This window comes from Alosa sapidissima, chromosome 3, assembly GCF_018492685.1.
Source record: "Alosa sapidissima isolate fAloSap1 chromosome 3, fAloSap1.pri, whole genome shotgun sequence".
Classification (NCBI taxonomy): Eukaryota; Metazoa; Chordata; class Actinopteri; order Clupeiformes; family Clupeidae; genus Alosa; species Alosa sapidissima.
The window spans coordinates 15,114,803-15,136,351 of NC_055959.1; the positions used below are offsets into that span (position 1 = coordinate 15,114,803).

At 41.5% G+C, this 21,549-nt stretch overlaps 2 protein-coding genes across 5 annotated transcripts; one reads left to right on the forward strand and one right to left on the reverse strand.

Annotated features, from left to right (window-relative positions):
* Positions 1-2,374: 2,374 nt before the first annotated feature.
* ubald1b (UBA-like domain containing 1b) lies at positions 2,375-8,972 on the reverse strand. Its single transcript, XM_042084831.1, has 3 exons — positions 8,647-8,972; positions 8,172-8,228; positions 2,375-3,679 (listed from the first exon to the last, which is right to left on the reverse strand). The coding sequence occupies exons 1-3, from the start codon at positions 8,752-8,754 to the stop codon at positions 3,374-3,376; spliced, it is 471 nt and encodes a 156-aa protein (XP_041940765.1). The 5' UTR covers positions 8,755-8,972; the 3' UTR covers positions 2,375-3,373.
* Positions 8,973-9,489: 517 nt separating this feature from the next.
* mgrn1b (mahogunin, ring finger 1b) lies at positions 9,490-20,984 on the forward strand. Of its 4 annotated transcripts, none has more exons than XM_042084828.1 (17): positions 9,490-10,145; positions 10,451-10,569; positions 10,686-10,774; positions 10,871-11,017; positions 11,259-11,376; positions 11,766-11,832; positions 11,939-11,982; positions 12,583-12,630; positions 12,741-12,809; positions 14,209-14,368; positions 14,625-14,734; positions 14,985-15,199; positions 16,322-16,433; positions 17,553-17,601; positions 18,162-18,266; positions 18,692-18,737; positions 18,944-20,984. In XM_042084828.1, exons 1-16 carry the CDS (start codon positions 10,058-10,060, stop codon positions 18,730-18,732), a joined length of 1,581 nt encoding a protein of 526 aa, XP_041940762.1. In that variant the 5' UTR covers positions 9,490-10,057; the 3' UTR covers positions 18,733-18,737; positions 18,944-20,984. The 4 variants fall into 4 exon arrangements, with proteins under 4 accessions (XP_041940762.1, XP_041940763.1, XP_041940760.1 ...); XM_042084829.1 differs by having other exon boundaries at positions 17,556-17,601; XM_042084826.1 differs by lacking the exon at positions 18,692-18,737.
* The last annotated feature ends 565 nt before the right edge of the window (positions 20,985-21,549 follow it).

Sequence of the window (21,549 nt, forward strand, 5' to 3'; positions counted from 1 at the left end):
ATGTTTTAGGTCATATTTAGGCACACCTTTGAATGGCACCAATTTGTTTTTGTCTCTTCCTAAATGAAGTAAAATGAGATACTTCTAAATTAGCTACAAATTAGTTACATTAAGCATCCATCTCAAGGCAGTTCCAGTTAGACAGGTTATCCTACCTATTTTTTCCAATGCAAAGCCCACTAAGGGCTTGTATTGTAGTTGGTTGCAGCATTAAGACAGTTGTATATTGCTTGATTTTACATATGTGATTAAAAAAAAACATTCCCTGATCCCCCCAGTATAGTGCAACTCTATGAATCCTCTTTCCCCTCCCCTCAGATATATGGGCTATAATGGTCAGTGTTTAGTGTTATGACACAGAACAGGAGCATTGAAATGCAGGCATTGTCCATTTCTGAGGCTGCAGCTCAGGACAGGAGTCCCTTATGGTGGGCAGGGCTCGCGCCTCGTCTGTTTTCTTAGATCAGGACACCATGTTCTCTGCGCTCTAGCGCGAGCGTGAGTGAGGGAGCAAGCGAGCGCGCTGGCAGAGCAGAGACAGGCGTGACACACTGGGCCAGACTGCGGCGATGCGGCACACAAGCGCAGTTATGTAACGAGCAGGGCTGCAGAAACGCACAGACAGAGAGAGAGACCGAGCCCAATCTCTCCCTCCCGTCCTGTTGGAGAGAAAAATAATTCTCTCTCTTCAACCCCCCACCCCACTGACAAGATCACATCTTAAAACAGCAGCTGTGCTCATTTTTCTTTTTTTTCTGTGCAATCATCAGTTAATTTTACATGGATAAGAATAACTACAATTAATTCATGCAATCATTTCAGAATTCTTTGGCTACATGCATGTCTTGCCGGCTTAATAACTTTTTTTTACCAGCCAGTTGCACTCCGCAGAGGTTGTAGTCTGTAGGTCTATAGTTCTGCGGAGTGGCTGATTGTTTCGTTACTTTGATACAGAAGGGTTACTGTCGAGTTTTCCCAGTACAGTAAGCATCTCTTTCCCCTCCATGGCCCTTTAACCCAGTTCTCTTCCATTTTTAGCCAGCACATGAAAAACTCATTATAAAAGCACAAAGTGAATGAAGGCTTACCAAAATGGTCACTGATAACGGTTTTAATTACAACCATATGCTCATCTATCACCAAGAGCAAGGAAAAACAAACAGCTCAGCCTGCGTATACAGACAGACAAAAGCAGGGCTGTGGATGAAGGAAGAGTGCCTGCAAAGCTCTCTCCTGAATATAAACAGGGAATATGAAAAAAAAAACGTATTTTCCGTTTCTTCTTAGAAATCTACAGGCTGAGAATACCGTTTCAAATGAAGGCTTGTTCTGGACATGCCCAGCCCTTTGTCTAGCTCAGCTTGTCCTTGCCCAAACTGGCAACTGCCTACCATTCAGGTCACGCTTTGCAAACACTGAAACTCACACACTGAGGTGACAAAGGCAGACGTGGGTGTTCTCTAGTGAGTGCCTAAAAACTCAAAGGTCTTTCATGGGCAGGTGCTGGCGGGGAGGCAGAGGAGATTTAAGGACATACAGTAAACCCACCACATGACCCACATTTGCCTCCATGTTTATGCTACTTGTTATATGACTGGGTGGCTGTATTGACAGAATATGTATGTAGTCAGAGCGACATAATACGGTAGCTAAAAGCTACTCGGATCACAGATCTCCAATTGGCCTTCAAACATCCATGTTTCATGTTTTCACACAGCCTCTCGTGCATTGTTGATAAAATATTATTTGATTGAAGCCTTTGCTTAGATTCTTCTAATTCTTCAGTGTCAAATAAGAATGTAATTGCTGTCTGGAGCAACGAAACACCAGTTACCTGTGTATAGTTGGATGGTTACGATAGCACTAGAGGCAAGGTCATACCAGGTCATGTTTGAACACTGAGAAACTTCATCAACAAATCATTAGCTATTGCTAGCCATTACTGCTACCAATTAAAGTCAATCATAATGTCTCAGAGAACTTCAAAATACTCTAAAATGTTTAAACCAAAAAATAATAGATGAAGTCTAGGGCAAATGTTAAGACAAGGCGAGAGCCACAAAGTCTAGGCAGAAGTTAAATACTGGAATGAAAACCAAAGCAATTATGATATTTATCTCAACACTAGTGAGTGGGAAAAGACCTTGCCACTGTGGTCTTAAGTTGGTATTGGTCTACACATACTTTCTTTGGGTGCGGAATAAACCATATCCGATTCCAGACAAAGGTAAAAAACATTGCCATGACAGACACAACATGCCTTCAGACCATTCTTCTCTATCCATATCTCGTGTTTTTCTGACAAAAGGTTGCCTTAGTCCTCAAAGTAGACAAATGATATAACACACCAAGAGAGTTTAGAGTCAGTCTCACATAATGTATACCTTGTTTATTGTCACAAACAGAACACTGATAAATTAATGAAGGCCATCCACAAATATTGTGGAAAGTGGTTTCAATGGTCATACAAAGTTGTCATCTGCTAATCTTAAAAAATGTGAAAAATGAAAAAATGTGTAATGAAAAAGTACACCAGAACCTTCAGTGCTTCAAATAATATTCATCTTAACCTTTTGCTTTCTTGTTGCAATAAAAAGATCATTAATACAAGCCTTCTTAACTCAAACAAAAAGAGTGCCAACTTTACTGAGGTCCTTATAGTAACTCTAGGGTTTCTGATGAGTTTCGGAAATAATTCATACCAATTCTTACCAATAGTATAGGACATATTTTGGTGACTAGGCTTGCTTAGCTGTCCACCAAATCAAATGAAAATTAGGCCTATTGTATAATTGCAATTGAAGATATGTTCGTGTGGATGATACGAATGACTCAGATACCACACACACACACACACACACACAGCGCATGATTTCACTTTGAAAAAATGTTCGAACTTAAAAAACTGAGGACACACCCTGTCATCTAATGCAGTGTACTCAGTTGTGGGAGAGAGCTAAAGAGAGAACAATGCAAGAGTGGACATCTCACATACCAGTAGAGTCCTCCACAAGAACCCCACTTGCGCCCTCAAGTCCTTCACATCTATCGGCCTTGTTCTCCATTTTAATACTATGGGGACAATTTTAAACATTCAAATTAAACAGAAACAAAAACAAAATGTTCTTCTAGGCATTGAGGCACCCTGTGTTTGTCCCATCAACCGTGCCCCCCCCCCCCCCCCCCCCCCCAACCACCCGCCCACCCACCCACACCCGTTTCGCCCTGTCATTGTATACTGGTTTGATTTCTTCTTCAGTGCTTATCCACATTGCAAAAGATAGATCTCCATCCCAACCCTGGCCCTCTCCCCACGTCCCACCCGAGAGAGGACGGTCCTCCCAGTAGTGTGTAACCTCCCTGCGGTAGGCCCTCATCTCTCCGCCTCCATGACCATGGTGGCCATCTGCTCCGGAGAGGCCTGCTGGGCCACGGCTGCGGGCCAGCCTGACGGGGGGGTGGCCGTCTGGGGGGCCCGTGGTGCTGCAGTCCACAGGCCCTGGGGGCTCGGGGCTGGGGGGCTCATGGCCCAGTTCACCTGAGGAGGTGGGGAAGTCGCCATGGACCCACGGGGGCTGCCCGCGCTGTTGTAGCTCTCCGAGGCCTTGAGGCGCGAGAACATGGCGAGTGCGTCGGGGAAGTTGGGTGGCGTCGCTGGCGTGTTTGCTGGAGTGCACATCTATGGGAGGAGGAAGGAGAGTGACAACAATAAGGAGAGTGTAGTGTTCCGGAAAAATCTTTCATTCACCCTTACTATACTTTTCAACTATCATTACAGGCCATTTTTATGCTATGTGTGACGTTACCGTTATTGTTATTTCCTGCCTATTATCCTAGGTTTATACATTGATTTAGCAAAATGTATTCAGCCATTAGGTTAATACACTGGGGCAGGCTATATATGGGAATGCATTTATTTTCTTCTTTCTGATGATACCATGATCCGATTAATTTGGCTATTAGGCACTGTGGTTAATTCATGTACATAGTACATAAAACACTGTCCTGTGGTTTATACGCGATGCATCTAATACAAGGTAAATTACTGTACCATAACATTGGTCACCAAATAAATTGACAATAACAAGAATCAAATGACAATTCTATAGACAGCTTCACGTGTAATTGGAGCTTCCCCCTATTGGCTGGCCCCTGGGTGCGACATGAAGACTCCTACTTCCTGTTTCCTGTCTCTTAGTGCATGCTATAAATGTTCCCAGGGGCCAATGCCCTCAAAGCAAAACAGTAAGCCACCATGCCAAAACAAACATGACCTAAGGAAAATTCTCCATTGCAAATTAGTAGTTTGACATACACATCACATACTCCCGAGTCCACACAATTATTCCCTGTTTTTAGAACACAGGATATCCTTACATCTATGCTTTGTACAAAATGTGATCATGCAGTGCATGCATGACACACATGTTTTTTTGTCCTAAAGAATTACACACAGGAAACTGGTATCCTCATCTCTAACAAGAGAGATGCCCATTAAAATAATTCCTGGTGATTACAATTGTCAAAACACAGTTACAACTTCAAGAGAAAACCTGGGACTGCTAGTGCTTCAAGAATGGATGGAAATAATTCAAAGTGTAGGCTAGATGCCAAAAGAAGGTTTAGTTCTATTCGCAGAAAGAGTCCGCAAGTCCTCCCTGGTGTGATGGAACTTTTTTTCTGAGAAAAAAAGACAAGAGACTTTTCATTGTCACCTTCACACCAGTGTGCAATTATGCCTGCTGAGATGCTCTCAAGAGCGGCGTCTGAACAAAGACACTAACCACACGTTTCACAGCACCAAGGTACAGCCTTCAAAAGATGACTACTGTGGCATGAAAACTGAAGGAAAACAAAGGCATTCTGCCAGGAAAACACAGCTGAGACTATTCACTATAAACATTTTTTTTTTTTGCATTTGTTTGAACAATGGTATTCTGGCCCTGTTACAAATGCCCTCCATTTTGTTGGCCCAAAACAGTGTCCATTCAAAACAAATGAAGTATTGTTTTGTATATGCCCACAACAATGTACAAAAGGGTTTGTTTACACTCGGATTTTCATTTTACAATCTCTAAAAGGTAACGTAAATAAATAACATTCCTCTCTAATGAACACTGAATGCATTTCTATATTTTAGGCACATCAGTATGGAGTGTAAAGACCGCTGTGTAATCCCTGTAGCAATATAGTGTGACAATAATTATCTTTTCCACACCAGCCCTGCTTGGCTCTAGATATTCTATTTACAGTAGTGTTCTACTCCCTGTCCAATAATTCTGATTCCAATAATTTGCACATTGTTACAGCCTTACTTAAACAATAGTTGTTCAACACCAGTACACAAGACAGAGCAGAGATGAGATAAAGAACAGGATGATCAAGGCATAACAGAGGATCTGTGTAAGAGTACCCTAGGATGCGCCTTTTCATAGACAAAATACCACACATGATAATGACAAAGATGTAGTGAATGAAAATGACTAAAGAAGAACCCCTAAAGGGAGAGAGGGGAATACCCATCCCCCTCATTCTGTGTCACATGCTAACTTTATAACTACACTTCCTCTTTACAGGAACATGCATCTACTACGTCCGTCATAGACCGAGACTTCCAGGTCAATGATCACACACAGGGGATCACACACTCATCTTGAGGAGAAATTAAGATTTCAGTATTTCACTAAACAAATTCTCAGTATTCAATGATGAAAACTTTGGGCTCGGTACATCAATCATGATAGCCATTTGGACCTTAATTATTTTTGGGAGGGGTTAAATGTCAAAAATTGTTATGACCTCTTGCAAGAAACAGTACAGTACACTAATGAGAACTGATTTTCCATTAAACATACATTTAAGCTTTTCCCAATTTTTAAAGGGGGAAGAGGTATAAAAATAAAGAACTTGATTTCCTTTTGCATAATGACAAAATGTACCTCTTGTTTTTTGCAAGAAGTCATAACAATTTTTGACATTTAACCCCTCCCAAAAATAATTAAGGTCCAAATGGCTATCATGCTCATCATGATAAAGGGACAGGCGCTAAGCCTGTAAATGGTTTATAGATTGTTTTTAGAAAAGCCAGCGCCTTTCCAAGCACAATGAAGAACAAAGAGACAGGAAAGCATAAGCCCAAGAGAGAATGAAGTACGCAAAGTGCAACAAACTTTTTTTTGATCAAAGGAATTCAGATGTCAACACTGACTCAACTAGAGGGCTCAGCTGAAAGTGTGAACTGTGTCACTCGATATCCTCCTCCTCTGCTGTCACAGGGAGTTTCTCAACACACATTTGTTTCCTACAAGCTGCACCATAGGCCTCCATGTTGGCAAATCCTCTGTTACTGGCACTCTCTTGTTCCTGACCTAAAATAAAGCGCACATACTACTGAGCTGACATATTTAAGGACCACAATGAAAGGACCACAATGGAAATAAGCCCTAGGGCTTTATTGTGTTTATCATTTTTACCAATAATGTACAATGGCATTTTATTTATTTATTAATTTCAAAATCAATCAATCAATGCATCACAAACACATGCTTGTCGTTTGTTTTACATTTCACATCATAATGGCCGCCTATTTGAATCCCCCCATAAAATATCAAGGGTATTGTTGATAGTACTTATATAATAACTTATTAAAACTTATAGTAATAATAACAGGCAGGTAGTAGTAGTAGTGGTGGCGGTGGTAGTAGGAGTAGTGGTAGTAGCAGTTGTTGTTGTGGACACTCAAGTACGCTAGAGCTTAATAATTGTCTGATGTTTTTAAAGACAAACCAGACAAGAAACCAAACACAAAGTCAAATCAGAATCTATTCGAATAAACAATGGCTTAATCCCTTAAAATGTTCATCTTGCTAGACAGGTTCACAAAAGGATTACTTTTGTTCCAATTATGGCTTAGAAGCTACATACCGTAATGTTTGGGTTTTTTTTCCCAGTGAACAGCATCTGAACTTAAAACAGTTAAAAAGTTTTGCATATTGCATGTTCTGGTGCTTTGTATAAGGTTCTGTGCAAAAGTTCTTTAGCCAACCATGGTCTTTACATGGATTTGAAATGGTTTCAATGTAGTCTGTATCAGTTGAGTTCAGGTTGTTTGTAGTGTGTGTCAAAGCATTGGAAGACCTTAGATTAGCTCTTTAGAGATTCAAAACTGCTGTATGAGGCTATTAGACAATTTTAGCAACACCAAACATAATTGTGAATACCCTTTTCCTTGAGGGTGTCTTCCACAAATGGCTTCTAATGGTTCCCTGTATGCTGCATAATTACTTAGAGCAGCCATTTTAATAATACAATAACCATAAATCTGGTAAAGTTGATGTTTCCAGACTAAGTCCCGGTGTGAACTGAGTCATTATGTAGCAAAGTCCTTTAATAAATGGACTAAACTGAAATACTCATCTGTCGGTACACCTACTGTAATGTTCCCACACTCAATCACAGAAATTGAATCATATTGCCTGTAGGTAATGATCGACTAACTACACCATATGAAGTGTCAGTTTTAAGTTATTACACCCATTTGTGCATGTCTGTTTCCTTAGATCTAGTCAAAGCTGTTCAGTCAAACGCCAATTGAATTGTCAAGCAGTACACAGGATGTTGATATTCATAGAAAATAAAACATCTGGTGTCTGACTTGCTTAAATCATGGTCTTTGGGGACATGTTCTTTTAAAGTGTTGAGTTTACTTCAGCGTTTGAGTTTCATTCATAGCGCTGAATGCAACTAACACTACACCACCACGGATGTAAACAGCAGTTTCAAAATGTTCTCTCTCCTTCCTGGAATCACCCTCCCCCACAATTTAAGAACACGTATGAAAGCTTGAATTAGCATTTAGATGTCTGGCCAGTCTGCGTTAAATTTGAATCAAAGGTTTCTGAGTTTCGTGAGGCAACCAGAGGCCCGACCTTGGTGTTGTATAAATATGTTTAATTCTTTAGTAGGCTCAAACAGTACAAAAAACGTGGGCAGAGTCTGTGTTTATTTTTGTTTGACGCGTGCTCCGCAACATGGCGGACAGGATTTTATTTTTTGTAAGAATACCCTTTTAACCTCTACATATTGCTATCTCCACTAAGAACATTAATAATGGCAAAACACCACAACAACCAAACAATTATAGTGCCAAGAAAACATATGACCATACTTACCATTTGATGGTGGCTGTATGGTATATTAGTTTCTTGAAAGAATGTGCTGAGAGCAGTCTGCAAAACCGAAAAAAGCTCGACTGAGTAGCCTAATCAACAGAGCTGATATAACATCTACCGTGACAAACTTCTTGCTACAAAATCTCCTTTGCATTCCTTATAGTTGAAATTACACAATTTCACCAATAATTCCCACATTACATCGATTTGCCATTTAGCCTACATTACATAACAGCAGATGACAGTGTTGGTGTGACTTGCACGCTATCTTTACATGAGCTATAATGAATGTCGAAATTGTAGATATATCAATAATATTTTAGAGCAGGAGTGTAGCCTTTCCTGGACTACACGGTTCAAACGAGTCCTTATTTTTGTTCAAAGGAATCAAGTATTGCTAGGGCTAACGGGTTCTCCAAACATACACAATTCAGCCACCTTCATGTAAACAGAAATAGAGCAAGCGTGTCCTTACCTCGAACTGCCAGTGTGCCGCTTGTAAAAGCTGCTTTGCTTGGTCTGCCGCACAGCCAGCAGTTAGAACAAACTGATTAATCATGACCTGGTGTTTTAATTCATCCATAATTATTATGTTTACGTATCAGTGTTGAAGCCTAAAATCGAAACGAGGTTGAAGGTCTCGTCTTTTCACCCATCCACCATTGCCGGTTGAACCAACGATAATGTTTAAGTAGGCTAACAGTGTCCTCGGCGCCCCCTGACTGACAACTGACTGCAGCGAACTGAAAGGATCATTGTGGTAGGCTAGAGCTGCTTGCAAATCCTCCTCAACCAATAATCTCAACTAGGTGTTTCTGTAACGTTATAGGAAGTGTCATTAGTTCAGTAAACAATACCAGAAAATTATGACCTGCTGCTGGTTATTGCCAGTCGGTTTAACAAATGTAGGCATCAGTTTTGAATGGACATGCTCATGCTTAAAACATATAAATCAGTACCCCCCCCCGCATTTTACAGGAATGTATTATTAATTTTAGTAATTGTGTAATTTTCCAGGGTAGGCAATTGGAGAATTCAGAAAATCACCGCACGTGTTTGCTATCAAAACATAACATGCACACATATTATAACCAGAGAATTTCTATCCCACGTCAAATCTGCTATCTTGGAATAGAAGCTAAATGCACGGATTTGCATAGAAAAAAATCTGCTGTCGTGTAGCCTAGAATTGTCTACAAGATACATTTTCTTTCTACATGATCAAGCTAATGTTTACAAAGATATTTCGGTAGGAGGTGCGTTGATGTTCTTGTCAAGGGTTGGATTACTTTTTCAACGTCATTAAAGCTTCAGCCAATCATATCGCTTCATGCTGAGACACGGCGGTGTACTAACGTTAGGTTAGACTTTTCTGCCTTTGGCGTCTAATTTTTATGCCATGTTTATATAACATTTCGTCAGTCGTTAACAGCAGAATAGTGCTCCAAAACACGAAATTCAAATTTCGAGAATCAAGAAGCTAGTGTACGACTTCAGATTCACGTTAACCTGTTCCCTAGTTAGCCAAATCATTAGCTGGCTACCTAGCTAATTAGCTACTTACGTAGCTAACGTAAGAAGAATCATTGCTCAAACAACGTTATCGTTATTTACCCTGTAAGTTATCGTTTACTGTCAGATCTTGTTTAACTTATTCACCATCGATTTACGTGGAGATTGTACGGTTCAGTTTTACCCGATTGTCGTATATTTTGTCAACACAGCCGGGTGTATGTTAACGAGTCGACATAACTGGTGGTTATCCTTTTAGCCAAACAATCTAGCTAGCAAATATCTTCTAGCCAGTTGAGCTAGCGTTTAACATTAACGTTACAGACTTCATTGCGTCTAAGTTACCATCTAGCCAGATCATCAACAAGAACAAAATGGGCTCAATACTTAGTCGGAGGATCGCGGGTGTCGAGGATATTGACATCCAGGCTAATTCGGCATACAGATTTCCACCTAAATCAGGTAAGCTAACGTATAGCCTTGCTTTAATGTATTATCAGTGTATCTAATGTAGTTAGCTAACCACGCTTCCATGATACTAGCATCAATGTATGATTGCTCAGGCCCTGTAAGTAATAAAGGTATTATAGCTGTACCAGGGACTACCTTACTAACTGGCTACTTTGCTACCTTAAAATGTTGTGACGATACAGCTGTATCAAACCATTATGAAACAGACGGTGCAGTCTCCACAGCACATGCCAACTGTTCAAAACAATTGTCTTTGTGAAAACCATACGTCTTGACGTTTGCCATGTCTTTCTAAGGGAACTATTTTGCCAGTCACTTTTTCATGGGAGGGGAGAAATTTGACACACCCCATCCAGAAGGCTACCTCTTTGGGGAAAATATGGATTTGAACTTCCTTGGCAATCGTCCTGTACAGGTAAAACCCATTTTAAGTATGTCCTATAATAATTACACCCATTTTAAGTATGTCCTATAATAATTATTTTGTAGGTGATTAAACCTGATTTGTATCTTTATCTCCTTGACTTCTAGTTCCCATATGTTACACCGGCACCTCATGAGCCAGTTAAAACGTTGAGGAGTCTTGTCAACATCAGGAAAGATTCCCTGCGTCTTGTAAGGTGAGATGGTTTCCTTTGATTTTTGACTGTCAGTATTGGCATTGATTTATACATGCTATTAGCAGTCTTTGATTCGTTGTCTTCGTCTAATTTCAGGTACAAAGATGATGCTGACAGTCCCACAGAAGAAGATGGCAAGCCCAGGGTCCTATATGGAGTCGAGTTCACCTTTGATTCAGATGCACGGGTGGCCATCAGCATCTATTGCCAGGCTTTTGAAGAATTCAGTAATGGAATGGCTGTGTAAGAATAAGAGTTCCATTTTGAGCAGAGTTCTTTTTTTGTCTAACTAGTATTTCAGATAAGCAATCTCTTTCAATAGTATTACATAAAGTGAAGCAGAGTGCTGTGTTTGTAAGCAGTGGCGTTGTGACTCCTCACCAATGTGTAGGCGTTGATGCTTTTTAATTAATGCTCTTTTAAGTTTTTGATGTGTAGTAAAGATCATTATTAAATGCTGTGATGTGGTGATGCTTTTCACCAGCTACACCTCAAAGGTTCCCACTATGGCTTCCGAAACGGTCCACTACAAGAGAGGAGTGAGCCAGCAGTTCTCTCTGCCGTCCTTCAAAATCGATTTCGATGAATGGAAGGAGGAGGATGTGAGTACAGGTTATACAGTAGTTGTTGATTACGCATGATTTGCTCACCTTGACAGGTACAGAAAATCAATCAAAGCTCCTATGGAGTCATTGCACCTAGTATGTAGTTGCACGTAATATGCATGCAATCTGTCAGGTGGTGTATTGTATAGATGAAGTGCAGCAATGACTGCATTACAATATATGCAGTGGCCTGTACACTATACACACAAAACAGTCCAGTTTTGTTTTTTGGGGTTAATTTGTTTTGTTTTTGTCTTATCTGTTGCATTTTTTTTCTTCTTCACCGAGGGATGGAGAAAAACGCAATTTCATTCCTCTGGATGTCTAGTATATGTGAAGAAATTGACAATAAAGCTGACTTTAACTTTGTGTGTTATTCTTGTCAGCTAAATTTTGATCTTGATCGAGGTGTCTTCCCCATGGTCATCCAAGCAGTGGTAGACGAAGGGGATGGTAAGTACTTATGAGAAGCCTTTCCAATGAGGTTGTGACACCTTGTTTACTGTAGTGCTATTTGTTTTTGTGTGGATATACTTTCAAAATATTTTTTTCTTTGCAGATTGCTTAGGACACGCCCATGTACTGCTTGCAGCCTTTGAGAGAGTGAGTTTACAGTAAAGTTTCTCAGGACATTTTCTGTTTGTTTTTCTGGACTCTTCACACTAGTCATGGTTGGTTCATGTGGTTTATAGTTGCTGAACATGATTGTAACAGAAGGAATGAATGTAAACACTGAAGCTGTTACACTTGTGTTACCTGCATCTTTTTTTAGTTAAAAGTGAAACTGGCAGCCAACGATCGTATATGCTCTTTCTAAATGAAACTGAGGAAAAATATCTTGCATGTTGAAATACTGAGAAGGCTTTGTATATTTCTTTGGCATGTCTGTGCAGTTGGCATATTGTTTGTGTTGTAGTTGAATTACTCTTGTTGTGGTTGTGTTGCACCTCGCATTCCAGGGTGTGCAATGCTACACTGATGTGTTGCTTTTTTTTTTTTTAAATTGCCCTTCATCGCTGGATTTAAGGTTTCCTGTCTGCCCTCCTCAACTATTTTAATCTGCTGACCCTGTTTTTTGCCTATAATGAACCATCTGAGACTGAGCGCGTAGTCTTTGAAATCCACTGATTTAGATGTTCTCTCAAATGTTATCGTAGAGTATAAATAGGAGGTTAACCAGTGTGCCCCATTTTTGGTTGACAGCACATGGACGGGAGCTTTTCTGTGAAGCCTTTGAAGCAGAAACAAATTGTGAGTATCTTCCTACCTCGTAGACAAATACATATTTGGATTATCTTGGACTATCTGTGTACAGTTTGGCAGACAGTTTTGATCTCTACATCAACCATATTTCCCCACAGGTGGATCGAGTGAGCTATTTGCTGCAGGAGATCTATGGGATTGAGAACAAAAATAACCAAGAGACCAAGGTGAACATTCCCTTCCACAAGGGTTCTCAAATGTTCTTTCCACAGTTAGGTTCGCTAAAATAATTCCTTCAGTTCCACAACTTAATGTGATGCAAAAACCCCAAACGCTAAACTACACATGATGTACAGACGTGGAAGTAGAACCTACCGTGTGTATGTGTCAACTTTGGCAGAGCTCCAGTGAGAGATCACTTACCTGTGGCTCTCACTTACCGGTGAAGTTCTTGACGCACCTCATGAATAGCGATGTTTCGGTTCAGATGTTCAAGTCAAGTCAAGTCAGTTTTATTTTTAAAGCGCGTTTAAACATGCACAGAGTGCAACCCAAAGCGCTCCACAAACAAGACACATAACAAGACAAAAGATGCCGGATGGAGCGGCGTAGTTGCCAGTGTGCCCATGACATCAAGACATGACAAATACATTTAGTTCAGTTTTGTTGTGGTGGTTTAAAATCCAAAGGAGACAAAGATTTGCCTTGCTAACCGGGCAAACACACAAGGGGACGGTCAGGTCAGCCGCCTGTTTTTCACAAATGCTTGCAAAACTAATTGTGTGCCAGGGACACAGGACAGGTGTTCATTCACCAATTAGCCACAGGTAGTGACATCACTGAAGCCCCGCCTGCAAGTCAGTGCTTGCCCTATCATGTAACCCTAACTCATCCTAACACATGAGTAAGGATATCGTGGCACCTGGCTCTAGTTTAAGTGACGGATAAAGTGCAATGTTCTTGTGCATGAATTATAACTATCGTGTGGCATGTAGGAGAACTGTAGCCTGGCTCTGCCCTACTACGTACTTCCACTCAATTGTCATTTTCCTTCAGTATGTCGTCTGGGTTTTCGGCATATTCGCGGGTTTTCTCAGGCCAATTGAGGGAGTGGCTGAGAACAACGACGTTGAGGTCATGCGCTAGTTTGAACATGGCGTACGTCACGACCAAACTTTAGCGATTGGTTATGGCACTGGGCAGATCCATTAATTTGAAACTTCAACAGCGTACCTGCCTTCAAGAAAGTTAACGCTTGGCAATGGAAAGTGGTCAGACTCTGTACAAATTAAATGTCCGATAGGATAAGGCTAGGAGAATTGAGGTGACCCACCAATATCTGTGGCTTAGGTCTTGGTGGTCCTTGTGGTGTTAAATTAGCCTAGTTATGAAATTAGATTTAGTTAGACTTTGCACTTTGCATCATTCAAATTAGGGCTCTGTGTGTGGTCTCTCTCCCAGCCTTCGGATGACGAGAGCACTAACGACAGCAGCGAGTGTGTGACTGAATCACCACTCATCCTTTTACCAAACCCACTCCCAGTCGTGTCCCTTGTATTGCTTTGTGTCCCTCGTATCGCCCACATGTAAATAACAGCCTCACTGACTGTGTCGTTTCTGTCCCAGCCTTTGGATGACGAGAACAGTGACAACAGCAATGAGTGTGTTGTGTGTCTGTCTGACCTGCGGGACACGCTCATCCTGCCCTGCAGACATCTGTGTCTGTGCAACTCCTGTGCAGACACACTGCGCTACCAGGCCAACAACTGTCCCATCTGCCGCCTGCGTAAGTAAACAAAAACAGCAGACTCATCACTGCACTGTGTCCCCCTGATTTTGCATGGAGTCATTTTTGTGTTGGGTGTGACGACTGACATAAGCATTAATTTATGCTTAACATTAATTACATTTACTTACTGTCAGACATGTTTTTCCCTCTCAAAGCTACTTATAAGTGAGGAACGATACCTAAGCTTCAGTACAGTGCATAGCCTAGTGGCGTATATGTGGTGATTAATGTGTGTTCCTGTTGTGTTCCCAAGCGTTTAGAGCCTTGCTGCAGATCCGAGCAGTGAGGAAGAAGACTGGAGCCCTTTCTCCAGTCTCCTTCAGCCCTGTGCTTGCCCAGACCATGGACCATGATGAACACTCCGTACGGGTCTAGTCTTAATTCTGTTCTACATTTAATGTTGAGATGCTTACAGCTCTGTAATCAAAACCCATGTGTATGTCCATTTTCTGCTATGTTTTTTGATGTTTATAAAATTTGCTAATATGGATAGGAAACAGACAATGGTGAATTATCTCACTTTGCTTTTGTGTGTGTGTGTGTGTGTGTGTGTGTGTGTGTGTGTGTGTGTGTGTGTGTGTGTGTGTGTGTGTGTGTTCTCTGCTCATCCCAGAGCTCAGACTCGGTTCCTCCGGGCTTTGAGCCCATCTCTCTGCTGGAGGCGATGAACGGTCTGCGGGCCGTGTCCCCAGGGATCCCCTCCGCCCCCCTCTACGATGAGATCAACTTCTCGGGCGGTGTGGGCAGTGATGGCCGGCCCCTGAGCCCCTCGGAACTACCGGGGGACAGCGCTCTGCAGAAGGGCAAAGTCAGCAAGTCGCCTGACAGGTGAGCCTGTCCGTCCCTCTGTGATGGTGCCCACCTCAAACACTGCAATGTCCTCGAAAGGAATCACAGCAGCGTCTGTGGGACAGTCAGAACATTAGCTGTTATGTGATGCTAACAAGGGAGTTTTCCCAAGTGTGTGGTTTAGTGACGAACCTGGGAAAATTAACTCACGCATTTTACACATACCTCATTTGGTCCGGACCAAAATTGTAGGTGAGAAAGTTACCACAGACCACGACCACAAACTTTGGTCCGAACTAAAAGATGTTTGTCTCGGTCCGGATCAAACTGAACCATGGTTCGGTTCGTGTGCAGTATGAAAACACTTTTTGGATGGTTCGGACTTTCGGACCAATTACAGAAAGTTGAGGCAGCTAGCTACCAAATAACGGACAATAAATAGCCTAAAATGAACCGCGAATGCATACGGGGAGACGATGAGATCATATAGCCTAGCCTATTTAATTAGAATTTGAATTAGAAGTCTGACAATTTGGTCTAAAAGTCAATTAGAAAAAAGTGTTTTAAAATACCGACATCTACAACATTTTTGGAGAGGGGATATGAAGGACAGCAGAGCAATGCTATCTGAATTCTGAAGCTTAAATCTGCGGCAGCAGAATATTAAGGTATGTGAAGCCATAAGATAGGAAGGTAGGAAACCCCACTGAATTGACAACATGTCAACATCAGACACATGCCTGTAAACAAACCAATTAAAGGGAGACGCAGCGCACATAAGTGGTAACAACAGGATGCAGGGACATCATGCAAAGACGGAGGCGTTTTGTCCTGAGTGTGTGTGCCGTGGATATGTGTTGACATTGCTGTGGAGGCGCTCACCTCCCGTCATCTCCACTGGGTAGTTGTTGGCCCGAGGTCAGGAAGAGGAGAGAAAGATGGCTGTGCCAAGGCCTGTCTGAGAGGTTCTGCCAGAGGACACTACATCCTGTATCCAGCAGACTGATGACTCTGCAGTGCTACCTGTGATTCATCCCGTTGACTTTGCAGGTCCCTGTCCTTCTTGTGTGCGAGGAAAAACACCAGACTCCACAGGGAGGCAGTGTGTTACAAAGCAGTGTCCATGTCCTCTCAATCTGTGTGTGTGTGTCTTTCCTGCAGCACCCTTCGGTCCCCATCCTCACCCATCCAGGAGGAGGACGAGGAAAAGCTGTCGGAGCTGTCGGACGCCCAGCCGCACGCTACCCTCTCCAGTAGCCCCGTGCCACCTGAGGTCAGTCTCCTTGCTCCCTGACCACTGGTACACCTTTTAAGGCACAGTCCAAAATTCTGTTGATGTTTCAGCTCACCAGCCAATCAAATTCTACCCCTTTCTCCCATGCTCCCGAAGCGACACATTGATTAACTTAATGACTCAAATCACTTCACATTTTTCCTATTTAATGAGCCAGGACTAAGCACAAACACTGGAGATTTACACACTCTGAACCAGCAACTAGAAGACTTCAAGTAGCAATTTGTTGGTTGGCAATAATTGTATTGAATTAGAGTTGCATACTAAAGCCGCATCCTTTTTAGGAAGTTAGATAGTAGATAGAAAGGTAGTTTTGAGTTAGATAAAAGGGTGCATACTTTTGTCTTCTCTGTGTATGCAATAACTCAGTCAGACACAATTAGCCTATCTTAGCATAATTCACTGAAAATGGGTTATACCAGTTGGCCTACATGCATGCAGTTAGCTAGTCTATATCTAAAAGGGAACTATAGGGTAACGGGTGTAACCCAGTTCCAGTGAATTTTGCTTAGATAGGCTAACGGTGCCAGACTGGGTTGCTGCATGCACAGAAAAGGGTATGTATCCTCTTATCTAACTCTGGAGTAGACGGCAAATAAGTTAACTTCCCAAAAAGTTGGCAATGTCCCCTTAACGGACAAGCTTAGGACTCGCATAGCCACTGTTTGACATCATTCAGGACCCTTCCTCAGCCTTCGGCATGGAGTACACTGAACAGTACGGCATTCTGTGATGAATTAGCCTGTCGTCCCTTTTGGAATCACATTCTTGTTCTCTGGCTGTGATGAATGGCTGCATCCCCTGAGGTGTCTGGTAGCAGTCTGGTGCTTTCTGTGTGCACTGTTGACATTGACTGGGCGTTTAGAAAGGCACAGATAAGCACAGGTCTTAAAGTTCTCAGGCCCTCTGCCTCAATTCAGGCTTGGGCCAGAGTGTTTAACATTTGAAAATAGAGCGTTATACATTTTATACATACAGCTTTGGAAGGTTTCTGATAATTTCAGACACAGAGGTTTGCCTTGATTTAAGCCCTGTAAGCAATAGAAGGGAAATTTATTTCATAGTGATGATCCCTCCATTGTTCCTCCTGTATCCCAGCAGGCCAGTGGAGCCGAGGACGTCCCAGAGTCCACCACTCCTGAGGATGGTGAGTATATGGGACTAATTTGAGCTGACTTTCCTGCCCTAATGTTCAGAAAGAACCCACGTGTCACTGCACTAAAACGGCCCATCATCAGAATATCTCTCATTAAAGTGCTTAGCAAAATGTATTGTGCTGCTACTGTGTTATACTCTATTAGAATCATCTGTTTTTTCATTTGGATATTCTGCCCCTCAGAGACATCACAGATCATCTGTTAAGATTCAAGTTAAAAAATTGCTTGCTCATACAATTACTGAACATCACTGTAAATAAATCCAACCCACGCTCTAACCTGAAACTTAACCATAAATTGTACTTAACAGAGTTTCAACAGATAGTTTATGAATAATCTGAGCATCTGTAGATAGTCTGTGGGCGGACTGTCCAAGTAAAGTGTGGCCAAATCTTTTGTAGGATGTGACGTCAGTTGTAGCCAATGATTGTAGCACACTAGCTGGACATGTATTGAAGTTCCAGTGCTAATAGCTAAGCGCTAATACAGGGTAATGTAGGGGAGTGGTGAAATGTATGAGTAATGGCCTGCTCTGTGCTGTCTCTTGCAGAGGAAGGTCTGCTGTCTGAACAGGAGATAATGCAGGACTGCAGCAGCGAGCACAGCAGCCTGACCAAGACAGAGAGTGACCCTGCCGAAGACCTTTCTCTCCCAGGTGTGCACACACATTACTCTGATACACATTACACATTCAAAAAACCGCAAAGAGTAGTAACCCAGAGAAACACACAGGGGTGATCTAATGAAGCTATGCCCTCATAATAGATTGAATTTTGATACTAGTCACAAAAGGAAACCTGTGTGTGTGTGTTGAACAGTGTAATCTAGTGTGTGTTTTGTGTTTTATCAGGATCAATTGACACTCTCTTTCTCACTCACTGCTTTAGTGATTCTATGTAAGCACACTGTGTTATCTGCGCTTCACACACGATTTCACCTGTCTCTCTGGCAGTCTCCTCTCTCCTAATTGGCCTTCTGTACTCTGGCTTGGCATTCTAACAACTGTGCTGTTGTTCCTCTGTGGTTCCTAACTGAACCCCCTTGCCATCCTATCTCCCTTCCCTGCTTTGCTTTGCACAGCTTTAGGTCCTGAGTCCTGCTCTATTGGTATGGAAGAGTAACTCTGGTATGTAGTGGGCTCTCTCCTTCACTCTTGCTTCCCTTTACTTTCTTGTGTGACTCAAGCTTGAAAATGAAGGCTTATTCTTACAGTATAGTGAAATCATTTTTGTCATTTTTAACAAAAAGAAAGACCTGTCACTCCGGTGGTTTGTAGATGAAATGTGTAAAGGTGAGAACGCTTGTTCACATTGGCTCTCTTTGTCTGTGTAGGGTCGTCAGATTCCACGGAGAGTCTGAAAAGCGAGAGTACCAACTGCTCCAGCCAGCCTCTCCTGCGCCCCCTAAGCAGTTTGCACATGGAGGACGAATAGCTTGACCCCCTACCTACCACCCCAGACCCCAGGTGGACACCTCTCTGTGTCTGAATTCCCCCAGCGTTCCTCTCTCCCTGTTCACTACTGTACATTTCCAGAACATTCCCTCCTTCTTATCCAATGTGGACCCTTCGGAGATCGAGCATGAGTGCGCTGCTAGGGATCTCGCTTTTTGTCCGTGCCAGCAAATCAAGTTCTGCCCCACCTAAGACTGAATTTCTGTAAATGTCTGGTGACTGTCGGCATGACCTGTTGACTGTTGGCGATAGTGGATGTTCATGCTGAAGTTCATCATGGTAACCTTTTAAAAAAGTAGACGGCCCTAAAGCTCCCTTTTTGATGAGGTTTGGAGGTACCCATGACACTTATTATAGCTGTGTTCCTTACTAACTGAGTGGCATTATGCAACTGTAGTGATGTAAAATCTAAAAATCTGTTTGGTGATGTTCTCTTTTTCATTCTTTGACGGTAACCTTTCACAAACATGCACTTAGTGAGTTTTATAAGCTTTCGTTTCCCATCTCTGAATAAGATGAAGGGTTAATTACCAGTCTATTTCAGCTTATGATATGCACCACTGCCCTTGTGTTGGGTAAGATGGATTTTCGTCAGGACCAGAACTAATTTGGTCAAGGTCACAATATAGCGAGATTTGTGTCATGCTCATCTTTATGTTATTGTGATTAGATTCATTTTGTAAGGTATGGTTTAATCCATTTTTTCAAGTTTTTTTTTTCTGTCATATGTAATGTGTATGTAAAGTTCTTCACAGTGTTATCTGTAAATGTGTACATTTTAACTGTTTATATTTGAGAAGTGTGATAAGGCAGTGCAGCTGAACTCCTGTTGTTGTTGTTGTTGTTGTTATTATTATTATTATTATTATTATTATTATTATTATTATTATTATTATTATTGTTATTATTTATATTAGGTATGCTTGTATATTCTTGACATAATGTTGACGTCTGTGCACAAGTGGCGTCAAAGCTGATTGCAACTGTACTGATTTATTTTTTCCTAGCTGCCTGGCTGAAACATAGTATTGTTGAACTTGACCGTGTGCAGCAGTATATTTCTCAGCTCCCAGTGAATATTGGTCCAGTTTGCTAAACACATCAAAACGTGTTCAAAAGTGAAAAGCGAACTATAGTGAAGGGTGTGACAGGATATGGTTGTGTTGCCGCGACAGTACCCTCGAGTAGCTCGGAGTCTACTGACTGTCCCCAGTCCTGCAAGTGTAGCATTACTCATATAGGTATATGTGCCTTTCTTTAGAGCAAACATGGCTACTTGTTGCTTGGGGCTTTTGTATTCTTGTGAAAGGACCACTTGTCAAGCACATAAGAAAGCCTTTTTAAAAATAATTGATTATGTACAGATCTACAGTATGTGAGTGAACTCTAAACTGGATAATACTGATTTATTTCAACAGCAGTGTTTTATTATATAATAATTATGAATATGTTATTCATCTGTAATAACAAGGTGTGGTATGCTTTAATGTTAAGCTTTGTGTACTAAATTAAGTAATCTATGCTTTTCTGAAAGGAACTGCATCTCACAAAGTTTCAATTGTAAGAGCCTGTGTATCAGCTTTTATCTCCACTGACACATCCTCTCCCCCAATATTAACCAGAAACCTCTCTCGTTGCGCAACAGTAACAGGAATCTTAAACACCAGATAATTTCACTTGTGGGCTTATTTATAGTTTATTTCACACTTTAGACTCACAGTGGCTAGACTATTCTGATGTGCCATCTCAGTATACTGATACACCGTGCCTTCTTGTTCCTGTTCCAAATATTATTGACCTGGTATCCAGGGTAATACTGCTTTGGGTCATTCATTGTTTAAAGCATACGCTCAAGATACTTTTGTCCTGTTGGTGTAGAGGCATGTGGAAAACTAATAAAGCTTAACGTTTCAGTAATGACTTTGTTGTTTCAGAGTCGTGGTGGTTTTATCATTACTTTCTTAATATATTGTTTTCTTTTACTGCTTTGGGGAAAATACAAATAACCTGGAATTACTTAACCCATTAGTCCTCAAGACACTGATCATCATAGTGATAATCAAGTAAAAAATCCACAAGGGATCAAATTCAATCAAATGTCTGATTCCAGTATGTCTTTTTCCTCAAGTGAAGTAGGGTCACCACAAGCTTTGAGCTCTTATCTTCTTTTCCAAGTTTGCTACATAGCTTGAACAAACTAGCTGAGTGTATGTGATGCAATATTATACAGTGTACTGTATGTGTGTTGAGGTGTAGTTGTATTGACACATCTGTATGGCCTTACTGAAATATCACTGAGGGATGCAGAAATGGAGTCATCTGGTGGCAAAGACAGACAGACTTGAGTATCATCCTTATAAGAATGATGGGCAAATCCATTTTTCATTTGATTTCATACTTAATCAGGTTTTCAAATATGTGCCTCAACTTGTTTCTACTACGACTTTCAATAACAGAGCAATTAATGTGTCAAAATGATAAAACT